The sequence below is a fragment of the Euprymna scolopes genome, chromosome 31 (genome assembly GCF_053919585.1).
Source record: "Euprymna scolopes isolate OS-2025 chromosome 31, ASM5391958v1, whole genome shotgun sequence".
NCBI lineage: Eukaryota > Metazoa > Mollusca > Cephalopoda > Sepiida > Sepiolidae > Euprymna > Euprymna scolopes.
The window spans coordinates 55,621,909-55,638,577 of record NC_136512.1 but is presented as its reverse complement, the minus strand read 5'-3'; the positions used below and the strand labels follow the sequence as shown (position 1 = coordinate 55,638,577).

At 32.0% G+C, this 16,669-nt stretch overlaps 1 protein-coding gene across 3 annotated transcripts in view; it reads left to right on the top strand.

Moving 5' to 3' along the window:
- The first annotated feature begins 4,187 nt into the window (after positions 1-4,187).
- LOC145255758 (telomerase-binding protein EST1A-like) overlaps positions 4,188-16,669 on the top strand; it is a 232,684-nt gene continuing 220,202 nt past the window's right edge. For 2 of the 3 annotated variants that reach the window (XM_080114411.1, XM_080114409.1), the window contains exon 1: positions 4,188-4,415. In XM_080114411.1, the coding sequence (XP_079970537.1) occupies positions 4,307-4,415 (109 nt within the window). In that variant the 5' untranslated portion in view covers positions 4,188-4,306. The remainder of the gene's footprint in view (positions 4,416-16,669) is intronic. The other variant, XM_080114410.1, reaches the window with a different exon arrangement.

The following is a 16,669-nucleotide window of genomic DNA, read 5'->3' as shown; positions in this document are numbered from 1 at the left end:
AAGTGTCTTACTTAAGGAATTTGTTTATGTTGGACTTGAAGACATCCAAGTTGTAATCAGGTGGGAAACAGGCAGACGGAACAGAGTTCCACAGGCGTGCACTTCTAAGAAAGAAGCTTTGTTCATGGAATCTACGTTTTGGTTTTGGCACAGATAAAGAGTGAGGAAAAGTTTTGTCAGTGGTTTCAGCTAGACGGGTGTTTTTCGTGAAAGATTGGCGAGGGGGGACGAGGGATTGGAGCTCAGACGAGCACCTGCCATGGAAGTAACGCTAAAACAAAGATAGGCTCGCAACGTCTCTCCTGTGGGAGAGAGGTTGCAGGAAAGAGAAAAGGTCATCCCCCAATAAGCCACGAAGCCTATTTTGTACTCTGTCAAGGCAGGATAGAGTGTTTTTAGCAGCTCCTGCTCACATGTGGCAGCAGTACTTCATCCTTGGACGTACTTGACTTTTATATAAATAGAGAATTGCATCAGCAGTGAGATATCTTCTGGAGCGGTAGAAGGATTCTACCATTTTTCCAGCGACCTTGGCAATAAATTTGATGTACGTGTTCCATTTCAGGTCAGGAGTAAACGTCAAGCCAAGAAGCTTATCAAAGCATGGAGCTTCCCCTAGTCAAGAGCCATCCATTTCAATTGATGCCAGAAGTGGATCAGAGCGTTGATGATGTAAAAATACGAGCTTGGTTTTAGATGCATTAAAAGTAACCAGCAACCTCTTTCCCCTATTATGCGCTCAAGATCAGAGGAGAGAGAATCAGAGAGAACTTTATCATTTACGGCCTTTGATGTGTTGCCATAGATGGTCGTGTCATCAGCATAGATGTCAACGAATGATTTAAGTATGTGTTTTGGGAGATCATTGATGCAGATCAGGAAGAGAGTTGGGCCCAGGATGGACCCCTGAGGGACTCCAGCATTAATACTGAGGGCTTTTGATTTCTGTGCATCAACCACTACTCTTATGAACCTATCAGAGAGAAATGATTTAAGGATCGAGAAAACATTTCCAGTTATACTGTAGCTGGAAATCTTGTGAAATAGGCCCTTATGCCATACTTTATCGAAGGCCTTTGATATGTCAAGAGCAATTGCCCTAGAAAGGAAGCCTTTGTCCAGAGACAATGAGATATAACCGTTAGCATATCTGCTATAGATCTAGCAGAGCGGAAACCATATTGTATGTCACTAAGAAGGTTATTTCTGCTGAGGTGGTTGACTACTTCTCTATGTAATATGGATTCCAGCAACTTACTCATGACACACAGGAGACTTATTGGTCTGTACTGAGAGATGGACAACTTATCATCTGAATTCTTAAATACAGGGCATACTGATGAGGTTTTCCAGGGTGTAAGGAAGTACTTCTCTTTAAGGCAACACTTAAACAGTTTTGTAAGTATGGGGGCAAGTTCTGGTTGAAGCTTTTCAGCACTATAATTGGAATGCCGTCAGGGCCAGTTGCTTTACTGGAATCAAGGTTCGTGATTAGCTTAGCGATCTCACGCACAGATATTTGCACGTTGCATAGCATGTTGTCTGTTATAGGAGGAAATATGGGAAGTTGATGGCCATTGTCGCATAGGGTAGAATTAGCTGCAAAGTTCTTGGCAAATAGTTTGGCCTTGTCTGATGCTGACGAGATGACCTCAGGTCCATTGATGATGGTTGGGATAGAACGTATGCTTCTCTTCAGAATCCTGTTTGCTATTTACCAAAACTGGTGGGAACGAAGCCGCCGCTCAGTTACTTTGGATTTAACAGACTGAGCATATAGCTCTCTTGCATTTTTTATTACTCTTTTACAGTGGTTGCTGGCAGTCCTGAAAGTAGCTCTAGTCCCACTGCATCTATTACGTTGGTAGCTATGGAAAAAGTGATTTCTGTGCGCGTAAAGTGAAAAGGAAGTTATTCTAAAAAAAAAAAAATGGATCACGCATTAGATTATAGTTTGTCTTGAAAAGGACAGGTAAAATTACACAATTTGTAATGAATGGTTTTTCTTAAAAAGGCTAGCACTTGTCCTGAATTGGATGAATAAAATGGCAGTCTGTTCAGGAAAAAGAGACATGGTCGGTATGAGCTGATTGAGTTGACAGCTGGACAAAATCATCAGGACATCAATGGGAGCAGCAGGTCAAAAGTAACCAGGATGCCAGCAGGAACAAAGGCATTAGATGCAGCCAGTCATAGTTGCTGATGTTTTCAGCAGGAGCAGTAGGCCAAGTTAACGACTGAACCAAAGTTTCGCTCCAGTCACAGCCAGACTTCTGAGCCGTTAAATTTTGCTCAAACTAGAACAACGGACCTGTTGCTAGACATAGAAATAAATAAAAACAATAATTTAATATAATCTCAGAGCAGGATATTCAATATGAGCTGATATCTGAAGAAATGATTAGAGTTTTTCAGGGTTTGGGATCCCGCTTGTAAGTGACACTATCTATTGCCAAAGAAGTGCATGTTGATTTGATGTGGAAATGAAGTGTTTAATCAGAAACCAACCAAATATGGAAAGTGAAGGCCAAGCAACTGTTTGAAAAGGTGAAGGTCAAGTGCTTGTTTAACAGCATCCGGGTTTTGTTACTAAAATGAGTCCGGATCACAACAATGTATATATTTTTTAATCAATAATGTATATATTTTTTAGCAATATTATATTTTTTGGTCAATGATATATTTTTTATTCATATGGTAGTAGTATATTTTTATTGATGATTATATATATAGAGAGAGAGAGGAGTCACCACTTATCAAGGCCCAGAATCCACTCGAGGATAAGGGTACATATATATATTTGTCAATAGCATATTTTTATCAATAGTATACCGTATGATAATTTATAAAAGTGAAAGCTGGCCATTAAGGATTGAGGACATGTGCTGCATGGAAAAGAATGACATGAGAAAGATACAACGGGTGTATAATGCGAGTCTAATCTGATGAGCTCAGAGAAGGATTAAATCTGGCCAGTATAGAGATATGAATGCTGAACAGAAGGCTATGATTAGTATGGGCATGTTGAAAGAATGGATGAGAGATTTGAGTTAGTTGATGTACAATAGTTGAGGTAACAGGTTCAGCCTGCAAGGAAAGACTAACGAAAACATGGGAGGAAGTGATAAGGATGGATTTGAGGGAAAGAAGTATAATTAAAGACCTGGTCAGAGATAGGTTAATTTGGAAATCAATTTCTAAAAGCCGCCCAACACGTTAGTATTTAAAATTGTTAAACTGAATATGATTATGATATATTTTTATAAATAATATATTTTTTTTATCAATTATCTTTCATCAAAAATATTTTAGGTAAAAGAGTATAATGCCCAAGAGTCGCCACTTCCGGCTAACAAGTACTTCAGATGAAAGCGGTGAAAGGAGAAAATCAGTATGTTCTGTTAACACATAATAAACTCAAACTGATATTTTTTCATTGGATATTTAGAATTTTATTTTTATTAAAAATATTTTTCTCATAATTTGAATGTTTTCTTTTTTACAAACATAGAAAGATATGTTTTTACTAACATTTAATAACGAAAATGTTTTTGTAATAAAATATTTAATAACGAAAAAAAAATTTTTTAATAAATATTTTTTTACAAACATATTTAATAATGAAAATGTTTTGTAATAAAATACTTATTAGTGAAATAAAAATTAATATATATTTTTTGTTTAGAAATATAAATCACTAGTGCATTTTAATATCGCAGTGAAATTTAAAAAGTCATTCTACGAAGAGGAGGTCGCTTTAGTAACTCTTCCAAATACCATTTAAATTTTTTCGGTAAATAAATCTTTTAAATGTAAAACAATAAGCAATAAACATGGATCAGCTTCTGTAATTACTTTATCAACGATTTTATCAATATTTGTTGCTTATCAAGAAATTGTTGAACTCGGAATTAACTTTTTGCCTTTTGCCGCTTACTTCTGAACTACTTAGTGCTTGCTTCTCAGCCGAAAGTAACGAATCTCGGGCATTATGCCCTTTTACCCAACTTTTTGCTAAAAAAAAAAGTTTCCTAAGAAAAGAAAATGAAAGAATACAGGAATTAAAAATATGAACACTTTTAAAAATATTTTATTACCGATTCGTGTACAGAACATTTATTTTTCTGGCAATAAAATCAAAATCATTATTTTGTGTTTTCCGGATTTGGGACTACTTGCGTGTGGAAATGAACTATAAGTTGCGTATGCTGATGTGAAACTGGGGGAAATACCGACTGGACTCGCGCAACGGGAAAGAGAAAACTTTTTGTTTGTGTAACTCTCCAGTTTTGAAGGTAACACAGCAATGGCGCAGCGTCACGACAAAGTTGGACGACTTTCTATGAAGGCTTTAAGTGACATTGCTACCAAAACAGAAAATAATACCGTCAAATCAGTTGGAAAAACGAGAGAAGGTAGGATTACAAATTCTTGACGGATACAACTAGGGTGTTTTAATCAGCGCCCATTTTTTTTTTCTTAATTATTTTATAATAACTTTTTTATTTTAGAAAAAAAAAAAATCTTCAGCGCATTCGTACTTTTTTCTTTGATTTATAAATTTTTAACGTTTCCTTCAATTTCAAATGACGAAAATAATGTTTTCTAATTTATAACTGGAATTAGATAATTACTTACAATACTATTCTCATCTCTATTGCTATATTCATAAGGTTTCGGCCGATGTAATCTCCAACCTCAAGGTGCATCTTTTTTTTTAAGTTGGTTTGGCATAAACATTACCAAGTTTGATGAGATGGTTCTCAAGTTTATAAAGATGCACCTGAAAAAAGGTCAGAGGTTAAATCGGCCGAAACGTTGTGAATAAAACACTCTAAATAGGAATGGAAGTACGAATAATCTAAATAAAATAAGTTTTCAGATTTTTTTTTTTTTTTTTAAACATTTTTATTTTCAACTTTTTTTTCTTCGAGTTTCGTTTAGGTAAAATAATAATGATGATAAAAACAACAAAGCTGATCTGAAAGAATTGTATCGTTTTTACTTCATATTTCTTATGTTTATGGCAAAAATTAAGTCTTGTAAATCGTTTCGACTATTAATCGTTTACGCAAATCAACCCCCCTCTTTGTATCCAGTAAATTATTTTAGTTTTTCTGTGAAAAAAAAAAAAAAAAAATCAATAAAGTAACAATTTTTCTTTTTATGTATAATAAATAAATAAATACATAAAAATATTAACATTAAATACCTACTTTCGTTTATCAACATTTTTTTAGAATATCTAAAAAAAAAAAAAAAAAAAAAAAAAAAATCTATTTTCATTTTTCAGAAATATTCTATTTAACATCGTGGGGAGAAATCCAACCTTTGTGGTCCTGGTCCACAAAGGGGTTTCTCTGGGTGGGTGCAAAAATAACATGGTCTGTCTTGCCAGCATTCCTTCACAGATGAGGCCGCCTTAGACCGTCCATCCCTTTCTGAAATTATCAAACAAAAGAAGTAAACTTCGCCATTCTCGAAAAGAAGGCGGTAATACTTGGGAGAATGGCTTCCTAGGATAAAACGGATACTATACTTTGATTGTATCCAGATTTCTACCTGGATTGAATGTAACACGATATCCTTATTTACTCCCCCCCCCCCGCGCGAGGGCAGAGTTAACACAAGATCGGTTTTTAATGTTGAGGTTAATCCAGTTTGCCAAAAAGAGACACTTTGTCTTGAGACACAAATTAAAATTGCCTTAGTCTAGAAGGATTTCTTCACTGACCAGACAAAGGATGAAGTGTAGTATCAAATCAGATACTACACTTTCATCTTGGCTAAAAGAAGTCTGTTGAACGTTAAGTCGCGACCTCCTCTTAAAAGGGGGATGTACTTTGGATCTGTACAAAATTTATCGTAATTTGGGTCCATTCCACCGATGATAGCACCTCAGTTGCCCGGTCAATGAATCAAACTCCCAGTTTCAAATGGAGGAAGTAATGCCTTGGCGAATAGTCTCTGGAGATCGAGCACTCAAAACCGAACTCCACTGGCACACTCTGTAAGGCTGGGGCGCCTTCGCCTTGTCCCAAGTCAGAAAGAAATATGGAAATTTGAGCGGAGATCGATGTTGTTTTGAAAACGACAAAAGATGCTGAAAATTTAAAAAGCGATGAAATGAACATTGCAGGTATAAAATGGCTGAGAAGAAGCTCTTTATAAAGTTTGATATATATATATATATATATATATATATATATATATATATATATATATATATAAGTTATGATGAAGCATGGTGCGTAAGATACTTAGTCACGTGACACAACTTCTCGTAAAAGGTTCCGTTGGCAACTTGAAACATTCTTTTCTTTCTTAACTCTTAGAAGTAGAGATTGTTTTATTTTTAAGTCGTCCTTTTATTTATTTTTGATTAATTCACCTTCGGATTGCTTTCTTTTGTTTTTAATACCTTTAGTTAGTTTTTGCTGGGGAAATGCTGTTTTTTTTGTTTTTTTTATCTGGGTGCTTGCTACGTACTGTAGTATATATATTTTTTTACATAGTACATTAAGTTAAATTCAATTTTTATGGTAGCTTTTGTTTATTAAATTATTGGGTGAAAGTACAGAAAGCAATGGGTTTTTTAACGTTATTTTTTATTTTATTTATGTTTTTCAGCACGGTCCGTAAGTATTTACCTGTCCTTCCTCACGAAGGTAACGAGATCGGTTTTTAGGTTGGGGTATTTATCTCCCCCTTTCTTAAAATCGACTACCGCGGTAGGGGGGAAAATGCCCCGGCGAGAAGGCTTTTGCTTTTTAGAACTGTGCAAACACTACAACTAAGTTAAGACTCGAAAACTAAGTTTCTAATTTACTAGGTACCTCTAACGCGCGTCACAGTTTTAACCCCCTTCCATATTTAGCACGATAGTATTTACTATCCTCCCCACAAGGGCAAAGTTGGACACACAGCGTTGCTTTTTTTTGTTTTTTTTTTATTGTGGAGGATATGCCAGATCTCTCAAAAAGGGGCAATCTGGATTATGATAGAAAATTCGGGTTTGTATTACTGTACACATAGATTCGAAAAAGTTGTCAAAAAAACAAATATATAACAAATAAATGTTATCAAAGGCAAGATAAATTACTTTTCTACCAAACTGGATATAATTTTCGTGTTTTTATTCACTTTAACATGTTTATTCAGCTCGAAAAGCATACAGTGTTTACCGAATGTATTGGAAAAATCAAGATGGCGTCTGATTCTATCTTTAACACGGTAAGTTCGGGAAAAAGTGTTATAAATAATAAACTAGACAAAATACTATTAAAAAACACCGAATATATGTCAAGTTATGTCACGGAAACATATATTGAGCGAATTTCTAACAGTATTTTGTCGAGTTTATTATTTATTACACCTTTTTCCGAACTTACCGTGTTAAAGAGAGGGTCGACCGCCATTTTGAATTTTCCAATACATCGGTAAACACTGTATGCTTTTCGAGCTGAATAAACATGTTACATTGAATAAAAACACGAAAAATATATCCAGTTTGGTAGAAAAGTAACTTATCTTGCCTTTGATAACATTTATTTGTCATATATTTGTTTTTTGACAACTTTTTCGAATCTATGTGTACAGTAATACAAACCCATCTGTTGAGTTAGAACGAAAAGAAAATCTGTCAAAAATGTAATGTTCTACTAGTATTGTCAAATTCTACCTCAACGAGCAATACTTGTCAAGTGATTTTTGATGGACGGTCGGCATATTACGAAAAGGATATTTACTTTCGTTTTATTTCATTTTAATAAGAAAGATCATGAAATAATAATTCGTTCTTACTAAAATAATAACAGGAAATACATCTTTTCGGGTGATAATAAAAATAAATTTTGTTCTATTTTGTTTTCGAGTTCCGGTTCGGTGTTTAAGTTTGATGGACGTAGACGATTTTTTTAACGGTGCTTTTGCCAGGGTATTCCGATAGTCACATTTACCCAAAAGTAAATGAAATTTTACACCCAGAAAAAAAAAAAAAAAAAAAAAATGCAAAGGCATAAAATCGGTAAAAAAAAAAAAAATTAAAGAGTCGAGAATAGTTAACTGTTGAATTTGTAAACAAAAAATTATTATTTGCCACAAATGCAGTAGAATTAAATTTTCTACCGATCCATAATGTGCGATCCAGTTTGTATTACAATCCAGGTGTCAGAATTTTAGGAATTTTTGACACCCCTAACAAAACTGCGAATAAAATATAAACAAAACTCGTAATTTCTCTTTTTAAAGTGGGTTGTTTATTTTCTTTATGGAATATACTTCCAAAATAAACTATTAAAGTCGTTAAAAAAATAATAGAAATATTATTTTTAAAAAAAAGTGTTTACAAAGTGCCTCCTTCATGCAACCATTTTGTTTACGTAATGAAATCAATTGAATTTTACAAGTTAATTTTTTTTTCAATTTTTTCACTTTAAAAATCTATCCAAATTTTTCTATTGGTTCAATTTTGACGATATTTTCAGGTTCAATGTAAAATTTTATGCTCTTTCCAATAAACCGAATATTCTAGACAAGGGTTTTTTTAAGTCACCCCCCCCCATTTGGAAATGTCTATTAAAATGAAAATAATTAATTTTCTCACCTCAAATTTATATATCACAAATTGAAGATAAAAGATCAATAAATAAAATAAGCTAATTTAAAAAAAAACAAAAAATACAGTTATTTGCAAATTTACCTGTAAAGTCCAAAGTTTAAAACTTAAAAAAAAAACTTGAATTTTTTTTTTAAGTGCAACTTTATAATGTTCTTATAGTGCACAGAAAGTTTTGTTTAATTACGACACTTATTTCTATTTCGTTCAATGTTTTTTTAATATCTGAAAAAAAAAAAAAAAATTCACTCCAAAAAGAAGTAATACAATATAAATCAAAAACTCATGTATTTCTTTGAGAAAAGAAAAAAAAAAATTCTTTGACTTTTTTTTTTTTTTAAAGCAAAAATTTATAAGTAAAATGTGAGTATTTTTTACCTATGGAGACACATTTCTTCTTGATGGTTAACGCGAACGTGTGGTTTTTGTTTCCTTCTGTCCATCTGTATTTCAAAACATGATTAAACACCACTTCCGGTGTTTCACTAAAACGTAGCAATACTTACGTAATGGTGCAATTTTCAAATAGTTGTTTAAAAAAATTATTTTATTTAAAAAATATATGGAATTTAAAATATAAATATGGATAAATTCTAAACAATGAATAATGGAAGTACCGATTGAATAGTATTTTTTTTCATAGGTAAGTGATTTTTTGGCATTTATATATACATATATTTATCGAAGCAAGTTAAATTCGTTGATTTTCTTTAATCTTTTTTAAAGAAAACCGATTTAAAAAAAAACATATTGCATAATTTGCTATTATTAAACCTGTTATTTTTGGAAAATTTGGTATTTGCTCCTTTAATTGAAAAAAAAAATTAGGGTTTGAATTACATTTTTCAAGTTATAAACCTGGAAAGATAGGTCGAATTATTCAATTTTTTTTTCACACATTTTTAATTTTGGTTTCTGACACTGCTACCACAGCAGTACAAGAAAGTTGTCAAAAAAACAAATACATAACAAAGAAATGTTAGGCAAGATAAGATATTTTCTAACTAAGTAGATAAGTTTTTAGTGTTTCTATTTGATGTAAAATGTTTATTTGGTTTGAAAAACAAGTAATAGTGAAGAAAAAATAGCCACAATGTCTTTGAAGTCTCGACAAAAACTTCAAAATAAGAAATAAAACAAAGTGGTGGTTGAAACATACCTAATAAATGTTACCATGACATTTATTGGGTGGGTTTGAACCACTGTTTTGTTTTATCTCTTATTTTAAAGTGATTATGGACACTTTCAATATGTAAAGAGACATCAAAACCATTTTTTTCTTCTCCATTGGCGCTCAATATTACTTGTTTTACAAACCGAATAAACATTTTACATTAAAAAGAAACACTAAAAACATATCCAGTTAAGTAGAAAAGTAACTTATCTTACCTTTGATTACATTTATTTGTTTTTTGACAACTTCTTCATACCACTGTGAATTGTAATATAAACCTGTGCCATCTATAATATTTTTTATTTGTACAATTTGAATTGAACAGTTTTTCTTTTAATCCTAACCACTGAATTTTTGCTGAACTAGACAAAATCTCTGGTTAGTAACCAGTTTTTGTTTACTTCAGAAAAAATTGGTTTTTGGTTGCTTCAAATTTTGTATTTTTTTTTTTTTTTCTTCAGAATTTTCTTTCATTGAAAATTATTACCTCGACACATGAAAAATAAGAATGGTGGCTGAGATGATCGATTAGCTTTGCTAAACTTTGGCAATTACTTGTTTCTTACAAAGGTTTTGTTAAGAGGACTTTATAATTAGTGATAAGAATCTTAATTTTGGTTTTCACATCTAATAAGATAAAATGGTAAAACTTGTCGCAAGTGCTCTGTTTTGGAGTTGTTTTAAAAATGGAATGGAAATTTAAATTTCGTTCTATTTTAATTTTTTTTTCCAAATTGCTTTGGTCTCACATTTTACCTGAAAAATGGTTGACAAACATTTTATAATTTTCCAGTAAGGAAGTTTACATTTCTCCAAAAATGTTGCCTTCCTTTCAGTCCTACCGAAACCGCATCTTTTCCTTTTTTTTTTCCTTCGGGCATTAATACATAGTTTGCGCAGCAACAAATTTGACTTTTCTTCATAAAAGAACACAGTGTTTGGCACTTTGGACATATGGCCGTTTTGGGAAATACACCATGTTCTATTAAAAACCTCTTGCTTAAATTTTCTTGCTCCCCAAATTTTACTATTGTATAAAAATTCTTATTAGGGATGTACCGATTGTCAAATTAGCCGATTACTGATTAATCGGCCGATCAATAGATTTTCTAATGCTGATTTATCAGCAAATTTTTTAGTCATAAATGATACTAATATTAATTATGTTGGAAAGGAAGAAAGTTAACTCACTCTTTTGCTTGCCAGTGAAAATTTATTGAAGATACATGCATCGTCTACACCATATTATCAAATAACAGACATGACGTGATGTTAACATGTAAACTTTTACAACTGCGTTGAACTTGAGTCAAATAGATGTAAGCATATGGAAAATTTTCTTCCTTTCTCTTCCTATCAAATTAATATTATTTTTTACTTTAAATCACTGTCAAAGAAAATTATTACTTCACCTTTCAGTTTTCATGTTAAGGAATTGTACAGTAAATTGCGACGATGTGTGAACTGAAAATAAAGCATTCTTCATCAGTCATACTCTTGTTCCTCATTTTTTAAGTCTTGCTATCATTGCGTATATATTTTTATTTTTTCTGGTTTAGGTAATGTATATTTTGTTGAGATAAATTACTAATTAGATATCAGACATAAGTAATTTAAATACGTAAAAAATTAACTAAATATTGACAACAACCTTCAACCATTATGGCAACCAATTTCTTTCTGCTGGAAGTATTTTGATGGCGATTCCAAGAATAAAAATACAGCTGCTTGCAAGTTATGTCGAAGTGTCACATTAAAGGATGGCAAATCAGCAAAAACAATGACTAATATGTTAAACCAACTTAGAAAAGTTCATCCAAAAGAAACAAAAGTTGCAAATAAAAGGAAGCACAATGAATATTCAATGACATTCCAGGAACAAGTAGCAGCAACTATGAGGCCTCCAGTGAACCCCCAAACTACTATAGAATCAATATTGGCCTTAAAAAATTTGGGATATTAATGCTCACAGGTCACAAGAGATCCATTATTTGATAAGAGAAACGATTGCTATTGATATTAAGCCATAGACTTGTTGCAAAACTTTGTTCAAATTACAGCATTCATCAAAAACGTACTTTACTGCAAAATAATTTTTTATATATTTACAAAAGTAAAACAAAAATTCAACCGTTTCTTACTGATATTAGCAACATTTCATGAATTAGAGACATTTGGACAGCTACAACAGATAATGCTCCCTTTCTGACTTTGACGGTGTTTTCAAAGAACAGTGCAAAGCTGTGCTTAGAGTGGTTCCATTCCCTAGTGCACACACAGGTACAATAATAAGTGAAGAATTGCACAATGTTTTGGATGAGTATAAAATCTTCAATAACATTTTCTTAGGCTTGCGGGATTCAGGGACAAATATGGTTGCTAGTGTTAGGGAATGTGATTTAGAATAACTATCATACATTGTAACTCGGACTGTGAAGACAACCATTACATGTAACAGAAATACAGTTTCTCACTTTAATCGTTTTCTATTAGGTTGGTGCAAAAATAATGTCGTTTTTTGATGTTCAACGTCAAAAAATAACTCCTTTCATGATAAACTTTATTAATCGAAATAAGAACCATTAGAATCAACACATTTTTGCCAACGAGAAACAAGTTTATTTATCCCATTAGCATAGAAATCCGGAGTTCTGGAAGCAATAAAGTCATTGAAGGCCGATTCGGCATCATCTCGATATCAAAGTGATAATCGGTGGACAAGAGGTCCGGTGAATATAGCGGTTGAGGCAATCTTGTAACCCAATTTGTTCAGATTCTACAGGGTCAGTTGAGCAACGTGTGAGCGAGCGTTGTCATGAAGGATAATTGGTCCCTTCATATTGACCAATCTCAGGCATATACGTTGGAGCTTCTGGTGCATTTCATCAATTTGTCAGCAATACTTCGCCACCGTAATCGTTTCGCCCAGAAGCTGTGATGGATGAGACTGGCCGCAGACCACCAAACAGTCACCATAATTTTTTTTTTTTTTTTTTTGGTGCAATTTCGGCTTCAGGAAGTGTTGTGCAGCTTCTCTGGTATCCAGCCACTGTGCTGAACGTCACTGGTTGTCGTAGAGGATCCACTTCTCATTACACGCCACAATCCACTCGAGAAATACATCATTTTTGTTGTGCAGAAGGAATGTAGAAGACTCCTCAAAACAACAACTTTTTTTATTATCGTTCAATTCATGTGGCAATACCAGGATGTCCTGGATGAGTATAATAATACCAGAAGTCCAAGACAACCAGAAGCGGGTAAAATTGTCAACGACAATTTGTTTTTATGTAAGAATGTTATGCTCTTTGACGGCCAGCCGAACAACGCACATGTGCGTGTTGTTTGGCTTATGGCAGGACTATTTGTTATTCGTTAATAGATTACCTGAAAACCTCGAAATATTTTTACATTAAGGTGAATGTAAAACTTTTTTCTCACCTTGAATATTACCTTTATTAATGCAATAGAGAGATTACAACGATATTAAAGATGTTAACTCTGGACTAAATTGAAGAGATTAGCTCCCAAATATTTGCGTTTTTTTTATTATGCTGAAAAAAAAATTCCAGAAGTTTATTGAACAAATTGAACAAACTTATTTTTTTGCAAACAATTTTTTTCTGCAATATATTTCTTTTAATAAAATGTTGTAATTTTTTTCTTTTAGAACCAATTGTAATAAATAAGACGCAATTATTGAAAGCTAAACTCAATGTATAAAAATATATGAAATTCATCGGTTTCTAACCTAACCCATCTACACAAATACAAAAAATACCAATAATTACATGTAAAATACAAAAATATTTATATTTCCACACACATATTTTTGTTTTCAAAATTTTATTTTTTTATTTGTATAAATCTGGCTATAATTATCATTTTGGTTGTTTTTAGCCTTTTCTCTGAAATATTTCGTTTCAGATATTTAGAGTATGCCAACCTATTTAGGCTCAGCTAATGGCTACTTTTACTCTTTTAAATTTTAAATTAAAACCTTTAAAACACACAACTTTCAGATTCCAAAATAATTAAAAAAAAAAAAAAAAAAAACATTGGTGGACCTGAATAATGCTGCCCCTACCATGTACTTTTTTTTATTTTTCACTTATTCATAAATTATCCAAGTGATTATCAGCGCTTACAGACTTATATTTGGAATTATAACATTTTACTACAGTGAACACCCATTTTTTGGCCACTCTCATTGTTAATGCTGTCACTAACATTTACATTATTTCTTTGGAAATTTTCACACATTTCCATGCCACTTATCATAAATTACATGCTTAGCTTTCACATTAACAAAATACGTTGGAAAAAATTGTATACACCTTACCAACAGAAAAGGGAAACATTTAATGGCTAGGGCCAGGATTAACATCTAACGTGGCAAAATAAGTGTTTGTTCCCTTTATTAGAACGTTATCTTTACAAATTGCTCTCCTATTGCAGCCATTAAAAATACTACCTTAAATTTCTTTTTTAATCTGAAAATTAAGCCTGTACTCGATGATAGGAAAAAATTTAAAGGCTAGGAGAATCATTGTTTAGGTCTGCATCAGCATTTTTTTGGTTGTTTTAATGTTGACACGTTAGATGAAAGCACGGAATAATCACAGCACATAATCAAATCCCCATGGGTTTATAGATACTATGGTTGTTATTTCATTTTGTTCTTCGGGCGTTAGTGCCCACTATTTTACTGGGTCGGCAGTGGCTCCCCCTAACAACCGTAATTTAATTTGTTTTTAAGGGTGGGGTGGGGAGCATACTTCCACCGGGCAACGCTAGTACACGGGTCCAGTTAGTAAAAAAAAAAAAAAAATCATATATTTACAATATCATATTTTAAAATTGGTGTTGAGTTCGCTATTTTACAGTTGGCAATGTTCATTTTTATATCATATTAAAATATTTAAAAAGTTAGGTAAGCATTACTCAAAATTTTATTTTCTAAATTGAACATTTTTGAAAATTTTGAATTTAAATCATTTTAATCTTTTCAAAAATTATTTTTGTTTACAATTTAACTGATCATATTAATGAAAGCCCCCCCTTTTTTTTTTACACAATAATATTGAATTGATTTCCATGTTTTTAATTTACGAATTTAAGATAAATAACAAAAGAATAGGTTGCTTAAACATAAAAAGATATGCAATTGTTAAAACTCTCCAGCGGTTTGAAATATTGAAATTTCGATAAATCCTATTTTGTTCAGATTTTGTAAAATTAAAATATTCCTCATATTTTACGAAATATTTTAATTCAAAAGTGAATAAGTATCGAAAATTTCATGAAAATCTGGCTATTAAATTTTTGCTAGATTTATTAAACACATGTATGTCTAGTCTGCACCTTAAAAATGGACACTATGTACGTTGTTTTGAAGCGTCGATAATGTAAACATGATTTTAGTTTCGCAGTTTCATTAAAAAAATATTGCTAGTTTATGTTAAGCCCCTTCTTTTAAATGGTACAAAAGTTGAACCTTTAACCCTTATCGTTGAGTAGCCTTTGGGCTTTGATAAGCAGTAACTCTCTTGTAAAGACAAAAAAATGTTACATATAGGAGCGGGTAATTCTTTGGTGCGCTTTGGCGGTACTTGTAACTTTTTATTAAGCTATGATGAATCGTTTCTTGGAAATCGCGTTATTGATAATAATGATAATAATAAAGTGTCTGCTTTTAATTTTGCATCATGAGAAAGTTAGTCATGTTTATATTTTTGTTGATAGGATTTAAAATAAAATTGAAAGCTTTATTAATACTTAATACAAAGATTTAAACAATGTCTTGTTGATTTCTGTAAAATAAAAACATGATTTCTCTGATTTAATGAGAATAGTTTTACTTTTAGTTTACAAATAAATTTTATTTTTTAAGACCTGAATAAAAAAAAACAAACAAATTTTTATTTTATCTAACCCTGACGGAAAAAATGTTTTGCTAGTCTTTTCACTATTAGTCATATATAATAACGCCTTATCAGAATAAAAAGACAGGATAAAAAAGAAAATGTTTCAAACAGGAAAATTTAAAAATTAAAAAAAAAAAAAAAAAAGATAAAACTTATTGCTATAGAACGAGTTTCTGGGTATTTGTTATTGTAAGAAACTGGGGGGGGGGGTGAAAAAAAAAAAAAGAGTGAAACAAGAAATATATATATGTATTTGTAAGTACAGGATTCATTCCTAAACGAATTAACCGATCATTATAAATTTTGGAGCATAGTTAATAAGGTGATTAATGTTAGTTTTATTTAGTTTTTCTTCAAAGGCAGGTTGGAAGTACTTCATGAAATTTTAATAATTAATCAATAAATATTGGCCAAATTTCATTTTTAAATGAGTTTTTTTTTCTTTTTTTTGAGAGGGGGGAGGCATTATTGTTGTTATCATTTCTGTCCTGTTTTGAGAAACAGTAAATACCCCGGTAGCTGCACGTGTACTTGTGAAGCAGGGGTTGCACAATCTCTAACCACACTTCTGAATCGACAGTGCGTGATTCCGATGGCAGGAAGAAGTCCAGGACGACAGGAAACAATGCCGAGATAAGAGGTGGGGTGGAGCATAATTTGTCCTACCCCTATTAAAATTCAAGTATTTTAGATTTGCATTGAATTTGATGCATAGTTATTAATAATAAGCAACTAATTGAGGAAAAACTTCTTAAATTTCGATTTCTTATGATCCCATAAATTGTAGGCATTTTTTAAAAATTAAGACCATGTAATAATTTTTTTTAAACGAAATAAGGATTATTGATGTAAGGTTTCATATTTGGGACATTAAAGTGATGCAAAACTATTTTTTAAGGAGGGTTAATTTTACTTGTCCCAAAACGTGTATTCTTCTAAGTGAATTACAGA